At 38.6% G+C, this 15,478-nt stretch overlaps 1 protein-coding gene across 1 annotated transcript; it reads right to left on the bottom strand.

The window, feature by feature from the left end:
• Positions 1–4,584: 4,584 nt before the first annotated feature.
• On the bottom strand, positions 4,585–10,980 carry LOC147862121 (rab GTPase-activating protein 22-like). The gene is made up of 5 exons (XM_087322154.1): positions 10,754–10,980; positions 9,972–10,098; positions 8,786–8,835; positions 8,626–8,679; positions 4,585–6,210 (listed from the first exon to the last, which is right to left on the bottom strand). Exons 1-5 carry the CDS (start codon positions 10,939–10,941, stop codon positions 4,767–4,769), a joined length of 1,863 nt encoding a protein of 620 aa, XP_087178280.1. The 5' UTR covers positions 10,942–10,980; the 3' UTR covers positions 4,585–4,766.
• Between the last annotated feature and the right edge of the window lie 4,498 nt (positions 10,981–15,478).

Genomic DNA, 15,478 nt, shown 5'->3' with positions numbered 1-15,478 from the left:
TACCTAAGCTACTACTCTATTATGGTCATAGCTAATTAGCGATTAACGATACCAACTAGTTATTTAGCTACTACTATTCCACAACCTTAGCTATATAGCTAATTAGCTATTTAGGTACTACTCTTCCACAACTTTAGCTATATAGCTACCACTATTCTACGACCTTAGTTATTTAGCTATCATTCTTCCAAAACCTTAGATATTTAGCTAATTAGCTACCAATGTACTACGAACTTTGCTATTTAGTGGTTAGGGGTTCCAGCTTAGCTAATTAGCTACAAATGTACTATGAACTTGGTTATATAGCTAATTATCTACTATCACAACTTATACTTTTATTTATACATTTGGGATTAAGTAACAGAGTAGCAAACTTACCTATTTGTTTTGTCCACTCTTTAGGGAGAGTTATGGAACAATCCCCCACACACATTGATGAAGTGCGATAGACCATAGCAAAGCATACTAAGTGATATGTATATTGGCATTTTTGGAGGTGCACCATCATGATAACATTATCGACTAAAAGATCTTATGGTCCAATGGATAAGGCATTGGTCTTCGAAACGAGATATTCTAGGTTCATCCCCTCGTATGATTGATTTAGGATCATAATCATAGTTTGAGCTTGATCATAAGTGCAATGATTAAGAGTCATTGATATACAAAATACGATGATCAAGGATCATGCACATTAATATTAAATCTATATGAAAAGTAATGCTATATATGCCTCTTTCAATGAATGCATTGATTTCCACAACTCTGAATCATCGCATTAATTGTAAATGTCTACAAAGAGTAATCCTATCCATGTCTCTTTCGTTCAATGCATTGATTAATAAGGATGTTGCACTTTAAGAATAGAAATAGTTTATTTCATGTAATTGCTCGTTAAATGTCTAATGAACATGATTGCAATAGGATTTAGTCGAATCATATTACATGGTATTTTAATTGTGGTTCTTAATTTAAGCATAATCAATCGAAAATCATAGATCTTCGGACTCAATGGATAAGGCAGTGGTCTATGAAACCAAATATTCTAGCTTTGAATCATAGCAAGATCTATTTAGGATCATGGTTTGCAAGATCACAAATGGTTATTTCACACAAATTGCTGCTTAAAAAGTCAAGTCAACATACTCGCCGAAAGATTTAGTAGAAGCATGTGTTTGTATTTTAATTGCATTCTTAAGTAAAGCATAATTAATTAGAAATAATTGATCCTATGGCCCAATGGACAACACGATGGGCTACAAAACCAAGAACTCTAGGTTCGAACCCTAGTAGGATTGGTTTAGGATCAACATCATAGTTTGGGAGATCACAAATGCTTATGTCACATATATTGCACCTTAAAAGTCATCATATAGTCAAAGCATGTCCTTGTATTTGTTTTCCAACTCTAGCTCTTAATTAAAGCATAAGTAATAGAAAATTGTAGATCCTAATATCCTATGGCCCAATGGATAAGGGGCTAGTGTACGAAACTAGAGACTCTAGGTTCAGTTTGACCCCTAGTAGGATGTTGTAAATGTCTAGAAAGAGTAATCCTATACTTGTCTCTTTCCTTGATTGTATTGATTAATAAGGGTGTCATGGTTTGAGAACAAGAACATTTTATTTCACACAAATGATTCATTAAAAGTCTACCCTATGATTGCAAAAGGATTTAGTCGAATCATATTCACAGTTGACCTTGAGTAGGATCTATATAGGATCATGATCATGGTTTGAGAGATAAAAAATGCTTATTTCACAAAAATGGCTCTTGAAAAGTTAGGTCAACATGATCATCGAAGGATTTAGTTGAAGCATGTCTTTGTATTTTAATTGCAGTCTTAATTAAAGCATAATTAATTGAAAATCATTGATTTTATGGCCCAATAAATAAGGCAATGGTCTACAAAACAAGAGATTCCAATTTGACCCTACTATGATCTATTTAGGATCATGATCATGGTTTGAGATATCACAAATGCTTATTTCACACAAATTGCTCCTTAAAAGTTACTTCAACATTATCATCGAAGGATTTAGTTGAAGTGTGTCCTTGTATTACTCTTTTGTTCCACATGAGATTTATGTTCTCGTTGAGCTCATCTTAGGACACCTGCATTATCTCTTAACATATGTGCCCCCCCAACCAAACTCCTCACCTGACAATGTCTTCAGCCTGAATCAGCGCGCAAGTGCACCTTAAGACCAGAAGCAAGGGTTTATTCTTGCATTAATCTACTTTTATCACAAGCACATTTCTTATACACATTTTTAATTCAACATCACGCAATACATCGTGTCATCGTTCTCTTTTAAATTTCCCAATGAAAAACCTAATCATAATCGATCATACTAGGGGTCGAACCTAAAATCTCTGGTTTCATAGTCTAACACCTTATCCATTGGGCCATTGGATCTATGACTTAATTTTCTTATGCTTTAATTATTAAAATAGAAGAATCAATGTGGAAAGAAGACCCTATTGAGCTTGACTCTAGTCTGACTTTGTGAAATGACTTGAGAGGTGTAGAATAAGTGGGAGCCTTTGGCGCAAGTGAAATCTAGGTGCGAACCCTAGTAGGATTGATCTAGGATCAAGATGATAGTTTGGGAGATCACAAGTGCAATGATGAATAATCATTAATATCAAAACTACGATGATCAGGGATCATGCACATTAATATCAAATGTCTACAAAGAAAATTCTCAATATGCCTCTTTCCTTGAATGCATCAATGTCCATGACTTTAATCATAACATTACTTGTAAATGTCTACAAAGAGTGATCCTATACATCTTTCATTGAATGCGTTGATTAATAAGGATGTTGTGGTTTGAGAATAGAAATAGTTTATTTCGTGCCAATTGCTCGTTAAAAGTCTAAACAACATCATTTCAAAAGGATTGAGTCAAATCATATTCATGTATTTCAATTGTGGTTCTTAATTAAAGCATAATCAATAAAAAATCATAGATCCCATGGCTCAATGGATAAGGTGGTGGTCTAGGAAAGTAGGGATTACATGCTTGACCCCTAGTAGGGTCTATTTAGGTCATGATCATGGTTTGAAAGATCACAAATGTTTTTTTCACAAAAAATGCTCTTTAAAAGTCATTTCGACATGATCATTGAAGGATTTAGTTGAAGATGTCTTTGTATTTTAATTGCATTCTTAATTAAAGCATAATTAATTGAAAATCATAGATCATATAGGCTATGAGCCAATGGACAAGGCTCTAATCTACAAAACTAAACACTCTAGGTTCAACCCTTAGTAGGATTGATTTAGGATCATGATCATAGTTTGGGAGATCACAAATGCTTTTTCTCACAAATTGCTCTTGAAAAGTCATCATCGAAGGATATAGTCGAAGCATGTCCACATTTCAATTGTGGTCCTTAATTAAAGCATAATTGTTGTAAAATCATAGATCCTTTGGCCCAACAGGAAAAGGCATACATACTTACCGTGCTTAACAAAAGATTTGCATTATTGGGCCTAAAGGGATCTATACATGAATAAGGGTGGCACCCTAGAATTGAATATTCTTCATGGTTGTTGCTAGAGACTAAGATGGATAATAAATGTGGCATGCAAACCACGTTCAATCTTACCTCTAGTTACATTGTCTTCAAAATGTTTACCGCAATTTAGTTTTCATCCAAAAAGCAAACTTCATTGCTTTTTCAAGAATGCCTCTTGAAATAGGTTTCTATAGTTTAACATGCAAGAGGTTTGGAAAATTATTGTACAGCGTATAATTCAGGGTGCAAAAAATAGTTATACCTTTTTATTAAGTTATCACTAACTGCAAAATATCTCACATCAAATACATTTTCCATTGTATATAATTTCTTGCAATTTTATACAATGTAAAAATATTTATCATCCACTGACTTACACTTCTCAATTAGAGTCCTATTCTCTTTATCATGCATCCTGCTCTATCATTGAGCTCTTGTCCAATTGTCAATACACAATTCTTTGCATGTAGCCATGACGGATCCCATTTGTTTTAGGAGCATGCACTACATTCAATTAAGCCAATGGGCATAAAAGTAAACCATGGGCAATTAGAATCATATTTAGTATAATGATGCTTGTAACAAAGAAAAAGTAAAATAGTGAATTTATGGATGATGTAACTTAAGTTTCGAGTTCTACAAACATTTTTTGAAGTACACTGAACATATTTTTAATGCGGATCATGAAACCAAAGAAGATGACAATGATGACCATGCTTCAAGAAAGGTGTAACATCCGTGCCAAACGATACTAGCTTATAATAGACCAAAACTCCATCTTATCTATTGGCATAGAGAATGCACCTTGCTGGTTCTTTTATCCCTCAACATAGATTGAGATTTACCCATTTTATATGCATTCTGATTTAAAAATCATGACCATAATGACCATGCTTCAAGAAAGGTGTAACATCCGTGCCAAACAATACTAGCTTATAATAGACCAAAACTCCATCTTATCTATTGGCATAGAGAATGCACCTTGCTGGTTCTTTTATCCCTCAACATAGATTGAGATTTACCCATTTTATATGCATTCTGATTTAAAAATCATCTCCACAATGCTTTGTTGGAATTGAAAAAAAGGTATCAATTTGACCTGAGAAGTTGCAATATTAGGCTCTGTTTTTTTACAGAATGGAGTGCCTCTGCAACCAAACTAAAGAGACCATCCCAAAGGTTATTAGCCACTACAAATTTCATCTATCCTCTCCTAAAAAGAGTTATATCATATCAATCAATCATTAATCCGACCATTAACAATTGAAAATAGCTCTCGGGCCTCATCCAATAAAGACCACACATCCAAATGTCCAGCCATACTATTACATTCCCTTAGAATTTCATCCAATCCATTACATTTCGCAATAATCACTTTCCTCCTTTGTCGAACTGCCGCTACAATAACAAACAAGATCAAGTCATCGGTAGACTTTTGCTTCTTCTTCATTTTCCAAGAAGAACGAGATGGTTTTATGTCACCCAATGTCACATCCTTCTTCTCTGCCCAAATGACCTCCCATAAGGAAATAGTTTGCTCAAAAGTGAGCTCTCTTCTCAACAGCACCACAACCATCCGGTAAACAAAAAAGCAATCTTCGGCTTGCATTTTCTCGAAGTGAGAATAGAGACCCAGGTCTCCTATTCTAAAAATGTTTGCAATCTTGTTAAGTTGCCGACGTATACCAACTTCATCTCTTCGGAAGTTATGCCGAGCAGTGCTCATGAATTGAACAAAGCACCAAAAAGCCTCATAATCTTCATCAAGAAGGGCTACAAAGGGGGATAGAAGATCACTCATACCTTGGCAATAACCTATTTCTGGGTCATAAAGAGCATATGCCTCTAATATACTTACTAGACGAGCTGCATGATGTTGCCGACAAGGCTCTAAATGTTCATCATCTTTCAGTCCAACACTTGAAGCGAGCTCCCAAGCTACTTCTTGGGTCACGTTCGCTTGACTTGGGGAATAAGGAACCCATTCTGCATTCATTCGAACTGCATCCAATCGAATGATCCTTTGCCATGTAATGAAATCTTCAGATGCTTTGGATACTTCTTCTTTGACAACCTTCAGTTTGTTCGTTGCACGTGGAGTGATTTTAACTTTCGATTCTTCTTCTTTGGACTCGACATTCTCAACTACTATATTCGTTGCATGTGGAGTGATTTTAACTTTCGATTCTTCATCTTTGGACCCAACATTCTCGACTACTATGTTTGATGCAAGTAAAGAAGCAGTCCTCTCTTTTGATTCTTCTCCCTCATAGGAATTTAAACTCTCAACTGCTTTTACTTCATTTGATGCAAGTGAGATGCTTGCCTCTTTTGATTCTCCTCCTTCATCCTTAAACCAAACACTCTCAGCTACTTCTACTTTGTTTGATTCAAGAAAAATGACTTTTCCTTCTGATTTTCCTTCCTCCTCGGACCCTATACTCATTGTTATTTTGTTTGATGCAAGTGAATTGGTTGTTTGAATGGGCTCTTCTTTACAATCCTCGTCTGAATTCCCTTCACTGCTGCCTTGTGAATCATTACGTGATTCTAAAGTTTCCTTCGTTATAGATATATTTTGCACCTCCACCAAAGAACTCAGGTTCTCAGAACTTTCTGAGTTTTCCGAGATACTCCCCCTCAGAAGGTTGCATTGGATTTTCAGATCTCTGTAAACTTCCCTGTTAGAGACAATACTGAGATCAAATATATGTTGGTTGATAGAAAAGAAAGTCAAGCATTCAATGCACAATACCTACAGTAAAATCACTTAAGAACGAAACAAATACACAATGCTTTATTAACGTTGTGAAACGCTGACCTCATCTTTTGAGGCAAATTACACAATGTTCAATTAAATTCATGTATTCTGACAATAATAAAAGATTTGTATTGAGTAGGATAGTAGATAATATGCACTAAGAGCTAGCTCTGTCCATGTGAGAGATTTAGTTGTTAACACATGTAGAGACAGCTGCATTGTGAACTCTCTGAAAATGAGCACTACATTAGAGCTCATGTATGTCAGTCACTCACTCTTACCTCAATTTTCTGTTAGTTACAGATGTGAATCTCTTAGGTCTCTTAAATGTGTAATCCCGGTGTCTTGAGCCCAACAATCTAGGCTATCTACATGCACTTTGTGCTTCTACCTCCTGGAGTGCTACCCCCAGGTGCACTGCATCAAAGAGGAGATCCTTGAGGCTGAGGGCAGATTCTTCTTGTTCTTCTCATTCTGTTTAATTACCCTCTACTGGAAAGTATATTCCTGATCCTGAATGTAAGAGATATCTCTGCATCTCTGGATCTTTCTTTGGAAGGAATTGCTAAAATTTGCATTGGTCACTAATCTTTGCAATTTGTAAAGGAAAGATCCCTAGGGCACCACGCTACAATATCTATTCACCATCTAATGATAGGTAATTAAATGGTACATTCGAGTCATACAAGCATACATGTCCATGTACTCTCAGACCTATTGACAGGCCAATGTGTAACAATATCTGGTGTCCGCACCCTCCAGAACTATGTAAGTGGCGGATTTTAAACTAGCAAAACAAAAATAAAATGTAAAAGCTAAGAAGAAAATTTAAGCTACTGCAATATTTCACTATTTTGATTTCCCATGGCTTTGGTTCTGTTATGAGGTAGATGAACAAAAACCATACCTAGTGTCATGGAGGATGTTCTGTCCTTGTTAGGAATTGTTTAAAGCTAGAGAAAACTTTCAGGAACTCTCGTAAATCATACTTAATGTTCACATGTGAGGCATTCCAAAATATTCATGGTCTTTGTTTCTGGTATGTATACCCAGCAAGTGTGACCAAAGTGTCAAAAGGCAACTCTTTGGTACAGTGCTGCAAATGTGACAGGTGGCACTACCTTTTAAACCTTGCCAATGTATCATAGCCCCAAATGACTGTATCACACTGCCTATGCAATAGAGAAGCATCCTATAGTCAACTGTAGCTATCGAAGTGATCCCCAAGTAAACAGACACAAGCTTGGAGCCTTCACCTATTTCCCTGCTAATTAAGGTATTTTGAAATATGTATTTGGATGTATGGAACATTTGAATCGTCGTATCCCAGAGTTTGATGTCAATCCTCTCTAGGTATAAAGTCATCCAATGCCTCGCCATGTCCTGTGTGTGACTCAAAGACTATGATGTTGTCCACATAGAGCAATATCTGAATATTTGTACCTCCAAGCTCGATTTCATAACTGCTGTCTCCTATTATGTAGCCAATCTCATCATCATATACATAGATTCCAAATAACATCAGGGAGAACAGATACCCTTGCTTCACTCCAATCTTCTTAGCAAGGCTTCATCCTCCTACAAATCACCTCCCCATTCAGAGTAAATCTCCCAAATATGTCATTAGGGATGAAAATATTGTCCCAAGGGATTGTATCAAATGCTTTGCAAAACTCCACAAATCAACATTATAGTCTTTTCTTTCATACCCAGGCTTGGTTAAACAAACATCTGAGCATGGCCTGTCATTCACAGTTCCTCCATTTTTGCATAACTAGAAAGCTTGGCCTCTAGTAGGTCGCTAAATTAGGCCGACCAATCATGATTATAAGTAGTTATTGGGATCTATGGTGCCCCTGCTTTGTGGATATGTACAATAGAGTTCCTCCACTCAGTTGGTAAGCCTTAACCCAAGAGACAAATAGATGTTTCTACAATAAATGGGGTGCATGTGTCACACATATATGAGTTGCACAGCATGGATCCCTTGGTTATCGATGCCTCCAACCATGTAAATGTCGAATGGCACAAGAGGTCATCTCCCCGATTTAGAGGGAAAATGGGTCATGGGATAGGGTTGTATTATATGTACATTGTCGATGACAATGGCACCCTTGTTTGATGTATGATATGTAGGGAGGAGCAACAAGGCCCATAGAATTCATTGTACACATCACAGCTGATCCTTTCAAAGCATATATTGCAATAACATGATCTCTTTTCCAATTTGGCATCTATTTCTACTTTTAGCACAGCTGTCATGTTTCTAGCAAGATTTGTGATTTTTAGAAAGAGAAGTGACAGAGAAAGAGAGAAGCTCATGAGACAAGCATACCTTTTCCTACTCTTTTCCTGTTCTCGTTCACCTCGAGTACTGTCCAGTTCATAGCTGCAGATTGAAATAATATATAGAAAGGTAAGAATTCATAGCTACAGAGCACTTTATGATGCAGCTTGATGAGTTGAACATAATATGGATAACAGTGACAACGTACAAGCCCAATAGAAAGAGCCAAACTTCAGCCCTAATACAAGGATCAATGCCCTGCATATTTCACAAAACATGCCACAGATAAGAAATCATAAAATGGCACGTATAGATACTCTTCATTTCATTGTATGAAGTCCTATATGCAATGCACTAATATCGAAGATATAAACAAATACCTCTAGAAAATTTCGGATACCAGAAAAAACCACTTTCCCTCATGTTTTTCTCTCCAATGTTGAGAATTCTGAGTTTCGGCATGAGAGGCTCTCATAATTAAATAAGAGGATGGCATTGGAATCTCACAAGTCTTATGAGCGGGTTTCCCCCTCTGTTCTAAATAGAGGCAACATCCCCCTCCTTCATTGTTGCCTCTATTTGATGTTGTTTGTTTCCCCATCTGTTCAAGTATTAATCCATGTGTATTTGTGGAGTGTGTTTTAATCCATGTGATATTTGGAAGTTCCTATTTATCAATAGAAGCTTTGCAAACCTAGCTGTTATGTTCCACCCCATCTACAACACCTTATCACACCAACCCTACCAAACCTAACATCAGGCATGTTAGATGCCATCTACAATCTCTCACCATCCTAGCACACCTGGTTACGTATGTTACCAACCGTCCACAACACTTTATCGTCACATCTACAACATTTTATGACCCTAGCACATATCAACTCCTTGCCATCGTATCACACCTAGCTACACATTCTACACTCCATCTACAACTCCTTACCACTCTACCACACTTCCAAAGTATGTTACAACCCGTCCACAACGCCTTATCATCGCATCTACAACACTTTACCACCCTAGCACATATCAACTCCTTGCCATCGTATCACACCATCTACAACTCCTTACCACCCTACTGAACTTTCTAAGTTGTTAGTCCCCATCTACAACATCTAGGTAAGTATCTCCACCGTGCCTACATCGCTCAACATGATCAGCTTCCACAACGATGCTCAGAAAATCTATCTGGGAGGCTAGAACACAATCAACATCCAGCTATGTATGTTTTCCATGCTGCCTAGAGAAGCATTGCATGACTAACTAGGTTAGATCAGAGGCAAGAAGCTCTCCACATCTACCTTAGTATACCGAATCTTCACTACCAATTTCATAGTAGAGAAACTTTCTAGCACTTCTTGCAATTCATATGTTTATGTATATGAGAGAGTCCTTACCCCAAACCGAACTCTTCTCAGCATTTTGCGGGGATCAGTTAGACGACCAGATGCTGAGTCAAACCCATCATGCCATTGCTTCTGTGTAAGTGGAGTTCTTTTCCGCCTTCTTTTAATGAAGGAAGATCTATACATAACAAAGACAGTTGGCACAGATCATCAGAGATGAATTTTCGGTAGGCAAAAAAGAAACACTACACTGAATTAAAAGAAACGATCAAAATGCTACACAAAAAATAACTGAAAGGTAAAAAAACCTACAACACAGAAAAAAACATTAAAATGCTAAAATAAACATACTACAGAGAGGTGAAATTGCTAAGTGCACTTTCTGAGACAACAGAAGTGCGAAAGTACATTAGTGTGACATCAAATCCCGGCTCTGAAGCAATGCTCCTCAGAATTGTGAGATAATATACTCAAAACTCCAAGCCTAATCTGAAACCATCTTCAGGAGAATCATTAATTTGAAACCCTGAAATAAAATGCTTCTTCAGGAGTAAGTATGAATTTGGAGTACTCAGAAAACCTAAGCCTATTCTGAAGCTATTTTCATCAGAGGTATGAAACGATAGTCCCTATATCGATGCGAATATAGAACGCAGCACTCAGAAACACTAAGCTGAAGCAATCTTCAGTGCAAAGAAATCCTAAAACATAAACCTAAACTAAATCCATTCTGCGAAAGAATAGACACGGAGAGAGAGAGAGAGAGAGAGAGAGAGTCGGTTACAGAGGAAAAAATGAAAAAGAAAAGGGAGTCCAAATAACACGTTCCTTACTTGTGATTGTAGATCGCTACAGCAACTGCAACACCTGCAACTGCAGTGATAGCCACTGCTACTGCGACAGAAGAATGGCGGAAGCGATGGTAGGAAGAAGGCGAGGACATGGACGCCTTCTGCAGAAATGAGAAAGCTTCAAGGAATGCAGAAGATGCCTGGTCGTAGAAGAACGCGTGGTCGAACATGAGAGAGAGACAGGGAGAGAGAAATCAGAACTTGTTCGACGATGCCATGGAGGAGGAGAAACACAGAGATTGAGTGATTCTGTGCAGAAAAGCAGAAGAAGGAGAAGAAGAAGGAGAAGAATAAATGAGAAATTTACGAAAATAGGCCTCCATTTGCACCAAATTCCTGAAAATACTCCCATCATCAACAAGGGAGAGAGACAGAGCCTGCATAGTATTGAACCATACGTGTATTCGCATTCGCGAATGTTTCAATCATTCTAGTATGGTAAACACCCTAGAATATTGGGAAATACCATACTTTTTGGATTAACTATTTATTTATGAGGTAAATAAACATAAAATAAAAAAAATAAAAAAACTTAAAAAAAGGGGAAAATAACAACAACAAAAACACACGAATGTTTTAATAACATTCGCATTCGTTTTCCAACGTAGGAACACGAATGTTATGCTAGACGAACACGAATTTTACGTCTTATGGGTCATAGAGGCATTTCTCCTTTGCTTATCCCAGAGATGATGATGATGATGATAGTTGATGTTTCATTATGTTTGATGGTGATGTTTCATGTTTCATGATGTTTCATAATGATGTTCCATGATGATGAAGTTTGATTATGTTTCATAATGATGTTCCATGATGATGAAGTTTGATTATGTTTGATCATGTTTGATGATGATGATGATAGTCATGGAATCACCATTCATGCCCAACGAGACCTCCCCCAATCGGGCCATGGTTATTCGAGATGGTTGTGTCAATTATTTCAACATTGTGGCATCACCTATTCATATATGCAGTTCTATTCATCGGTAGACCAAGGGGGGTTATATAATCAAGAGAGAGAGAAATAAATAAAGAAAGAAAGAAAGATATATTAACGTCTTCTAAGGCCAAATTTGGCCCATGAGACAAATGGTTTACAAAAAATGGGATATTTACCCATTCATCAAAAAAAAAATCAAAATAAGATAAAAAATGGAATGGGCTATTTGCCCCCCCCCTCCAAAAATAAAAAAGAAAACTTTTTTGGCCCCCTAAAAAAAAAAACTTTTTGGCCCCCTAAAAAAATAACCTTTTGGCCCCTCTATTTTGGCTATAAGACCAATAATCATAAGAATCACGATGAGGAATTCCTTCCTTCCCCGAGCTCCAGCGCCCGGGCGGGGCCCGCTCCTCCTCTTCCTCCCCTTCCTGAAGTAGCCTCGATCTCCACGTTATCTTCATCACGACAGCTCTCCTCATTATCCTCGCTCTTCACTTCGCCATCAGTTGCTGCCTCCGTCGTTGCTTCCCTACCCACACCTCCTCCTCCTCCTCCAATGGCGGCACCTAGTAGCCACCACCGACCCTCCCCATCGCCTAAGACATCATGTAAAAGAAAAAGGAATCCACAGTATTGATTGGAAACTTGAGGAAGAAGAAGAAGAAGAAAGGAATCCACAGAATTGATTGGAAACTTGAGGAAGAAGAAGAAGAAGAAGAAGAAAGAGAAAGAAGGAAGAGTAACTACGCCTGGGGAGGGGGGGGGGGGGGGGGGGGCAAATAGCCAAAATGGGGGGGCAAATAGGAATGGGGGGGCAAATAGCCCATTCCTAAAAAATAGTTCTAAAAAAACATGTTCTATAATGAAAAGATGTTATACTAGGCCTAATTTCATTTCCATCCAAGTCTCTTGAAGAGCAACGGGAGGTCAAAGGGTTGCGATGTGGATGTGGCCCGTGGTCCCAATGTAAAAGGTACCCCAACCATAGCTTCTAGTCGACGTAGCTCACGTTCCCTTATATTCTTAATCTTTTCTACTCCACGTCGACTTGTTTTGAAGCCCAACATCCGAGGGTGTTTGGTTGTTCTTTGTATTTCTACTTCCTCAAGGGAGAGGCCGAGCAGTGTAAGTGTATCCACATTCATTGTCTCCCCTTGTTCCTGAAAAATTACACTAGTTACATGTTGATGAATAGTAAAAGGGTTATGATTAACACTTTGTAATTTATTCTCCCTATGTTGTTTTAGCTCTAAGATATACCTACCTACTCTTTTTACACTCGGGGTATCTAATAGTTTGGAGAGGGTGGGAGAGGGTCCTAATATGTCTTGGTATTCCGCCTGTATCTCGGCATAAGTTGGGCACTTGCATGTGAAGTGATACTCATCCTCTATCTCTATGTGCAATAACATGCATAGCCTTTCCTCTCTAGGGACTCTATTAGCTCGACCATTCTCAATCTCAAGTTGGTGAGATGATATCCTAAGTTGTCCAATGGCCACCCTTGGTGCATTTGATAAGAATGTATCTAGATATCTTGGTCGTGTAATAAAACCTAACTTAGAGAAGTGCAAAAAGTGTTCCTTATAGTACAACATTTTAGATGGGAGTGGCTCTCGTGGGGTGATCCATTTATATTGAGTGTAAATTTGCCATATTTCATGGCGTATCACTTTATTACGGTCTTCATGAGAGATTAGAGTTTGATCAGTCCCATGATTGTACTAAAGGGGAGGTAGGTTATTAATGTCTATGCCGTTTGCAAGTAGCCAACTCACCACAATGTTATACCAAGAGCTAGTGTCTCCAGATGCATGTAGGGATCGGGATGCCTCAAAGGCTCGACGAGATATCCTATCTTGTGGTTGGCTATGTATATGATGAATAAAAACTACCATTTGAAAGAGTGCTTCTACTAACATCGGGGGTAGACTAAACTCTACTCTAATAATGTCATGCGGTACTGTCGATTTGCTTCGGAGTTGATGTGATAACATCGTCACCAAAGGTCTCTCTAATTGCGTCCACATGAACGATGGTAGACCTAGAGCCCATACTACTGATGCATACATGAGGGAAGGGGTCACTAATGAGTCGAAGAGCCATCCTCTAGTCAGTGGCTCTTGAAAGTATGCCTGGTGGCATTGTCTCTCTAAGAGTGAGAGGGATGCATACCCTCTCGTTAGCCTATCTTTGGTTGCCTGGGTCATTGAGAATTTACCTGAGCGAGCACTAAAAGTGACTCCCAAGTATACATATGATCCCACTACCTCAACTAGTTTATGAGAGAGGGTTAGGTGACATTTACTCCTAACTCGGGACGATGTATGAAAGATAAGGACTTTAGGTTTCGTTAAATTCACTACCAATCCTCGTTGTGTACAAAAGTCATCTAGGGCATTAAGATGCTTTTGTAGGTTGTGTTCCAACTCCGAGAGCAAGACAATGTCTTCTGCATAGAGTAAGAAACTAACTTGCGTATCCCCAATAACTACTCCCTTGCCTCCCTTTCGAGCAATAAAATCAGTGATCTCATCAATGTAGATCCTAAAAAGAGTCAGTGACAAGGGGCAACCCTGTTTTACACCAATGGTGCTAGTGAAACAATCGGATAGGCCACCTAGGCATTGTACGCACCCAGAGACTTGCTCATATAAGGCATAAATGGCCCATATCATGTCATTTGGTATCTCCAAGCTCTTAAGTCTATCAAACAACCTCTCCCTAGGAACCGTGTCAAAGGCTTTGCGGAAGTCCATAAAGCAACAATATATTTTCTTCTTATGAGCCTTCGTTTGGTCAATTAAGCACTTAAGTGTGAAGATATGGTCAATAGTGGAGAAGGCTTGTCTAAAGCCAACATGCTCAGGTGTGTGAAGACTTAACATTTCCATATATTCACTGAGCTCCGCTTCCATTACTGCACCCTATAGTTTAGTGAGCGTATGACCTATCATAATGGTCCTATATGTATTTGGGTCCATTGGGTTCCCTCCTTTATGTATAGGGGCCACTGTGTTCATGGCCCATTGTGGTGGAAAACCCTCGGTGAGGGCACGGTTGAAGATTAGAGTGAGAAGGGAGGCTAGGCACTCTCGAGCATATATGATGTGCTCGGCTCGCAATCCTGTGTGGTCCATGGATTTCCTATGTTGTAACTTTTTTATGACCTTCGTGACCCTAGAGGTCATGAAAAGTGTCCCCATGGTAGGTCGAGGTGTGGAAGGCATTGGAATGGGTGGTTGGTTCAGGACATGGTAGAGTCTCTCAATATATGTATGCCAAATATTGGGATCCTCGATGGGTGTTTGTGGTCTTGGTTCTCGTAGTCTCTTCCATGCAAGGGCGCAGTCCCTACTCATGAACATATGGTAGAGTTCCCAATATTGAGATGCTTCCCAAGCTCGTCTTTTACGACGTGTCATCTTGCACATCTCTTTGTGAGCCTGTACTAAGGAAATAGTACCACTAAGTTGCGACACCTTAAGTTGACTATACAACTCTCTACAATCCTCATCATACCACTTGTTTTGTGGCATAGACCCTATTCTACTAGGATTGGAACCTTTCGTGCATGGGAAGCTACTAGTTGCTGCTGAGTGAAGGATGTGTGTGAGTTCTGTAGTGAGGTTCTCTAAAGGCAAGGAAGAATCAAAAGAGGAGAGATTGGCTTGTACATGTCGAGAGTAGATGTCAGTGAGCTCATGCGTGAAATGTATTATGGTGTGATTAGTTGGTTGACTAGAGTTGGTGGCGTGGGAGATGTC

Source organism: Azolla caroliniana, unplaced genomic scaffold, assembly GCF_043228905.1.
Source record: "Azolla caroliniana isolate FFs.n. ecotype wild unplaced genomic scaffold, voAzoCaro1.0.p SCAF_7, whole genome shotgun sequence".
Taxonomy (NCBI): domain Eukaryota; kingdom Viridiplantae; phylum Streptophyta; class Polypodiopsida; order Salviniales; family Salviniaceae; genus Azolla; species Azolla caroliniana.
Note: the sequence above shows the minus strand (reverse complement) of the source record. Positions and strands in the feature narration are given on the sequence as shown.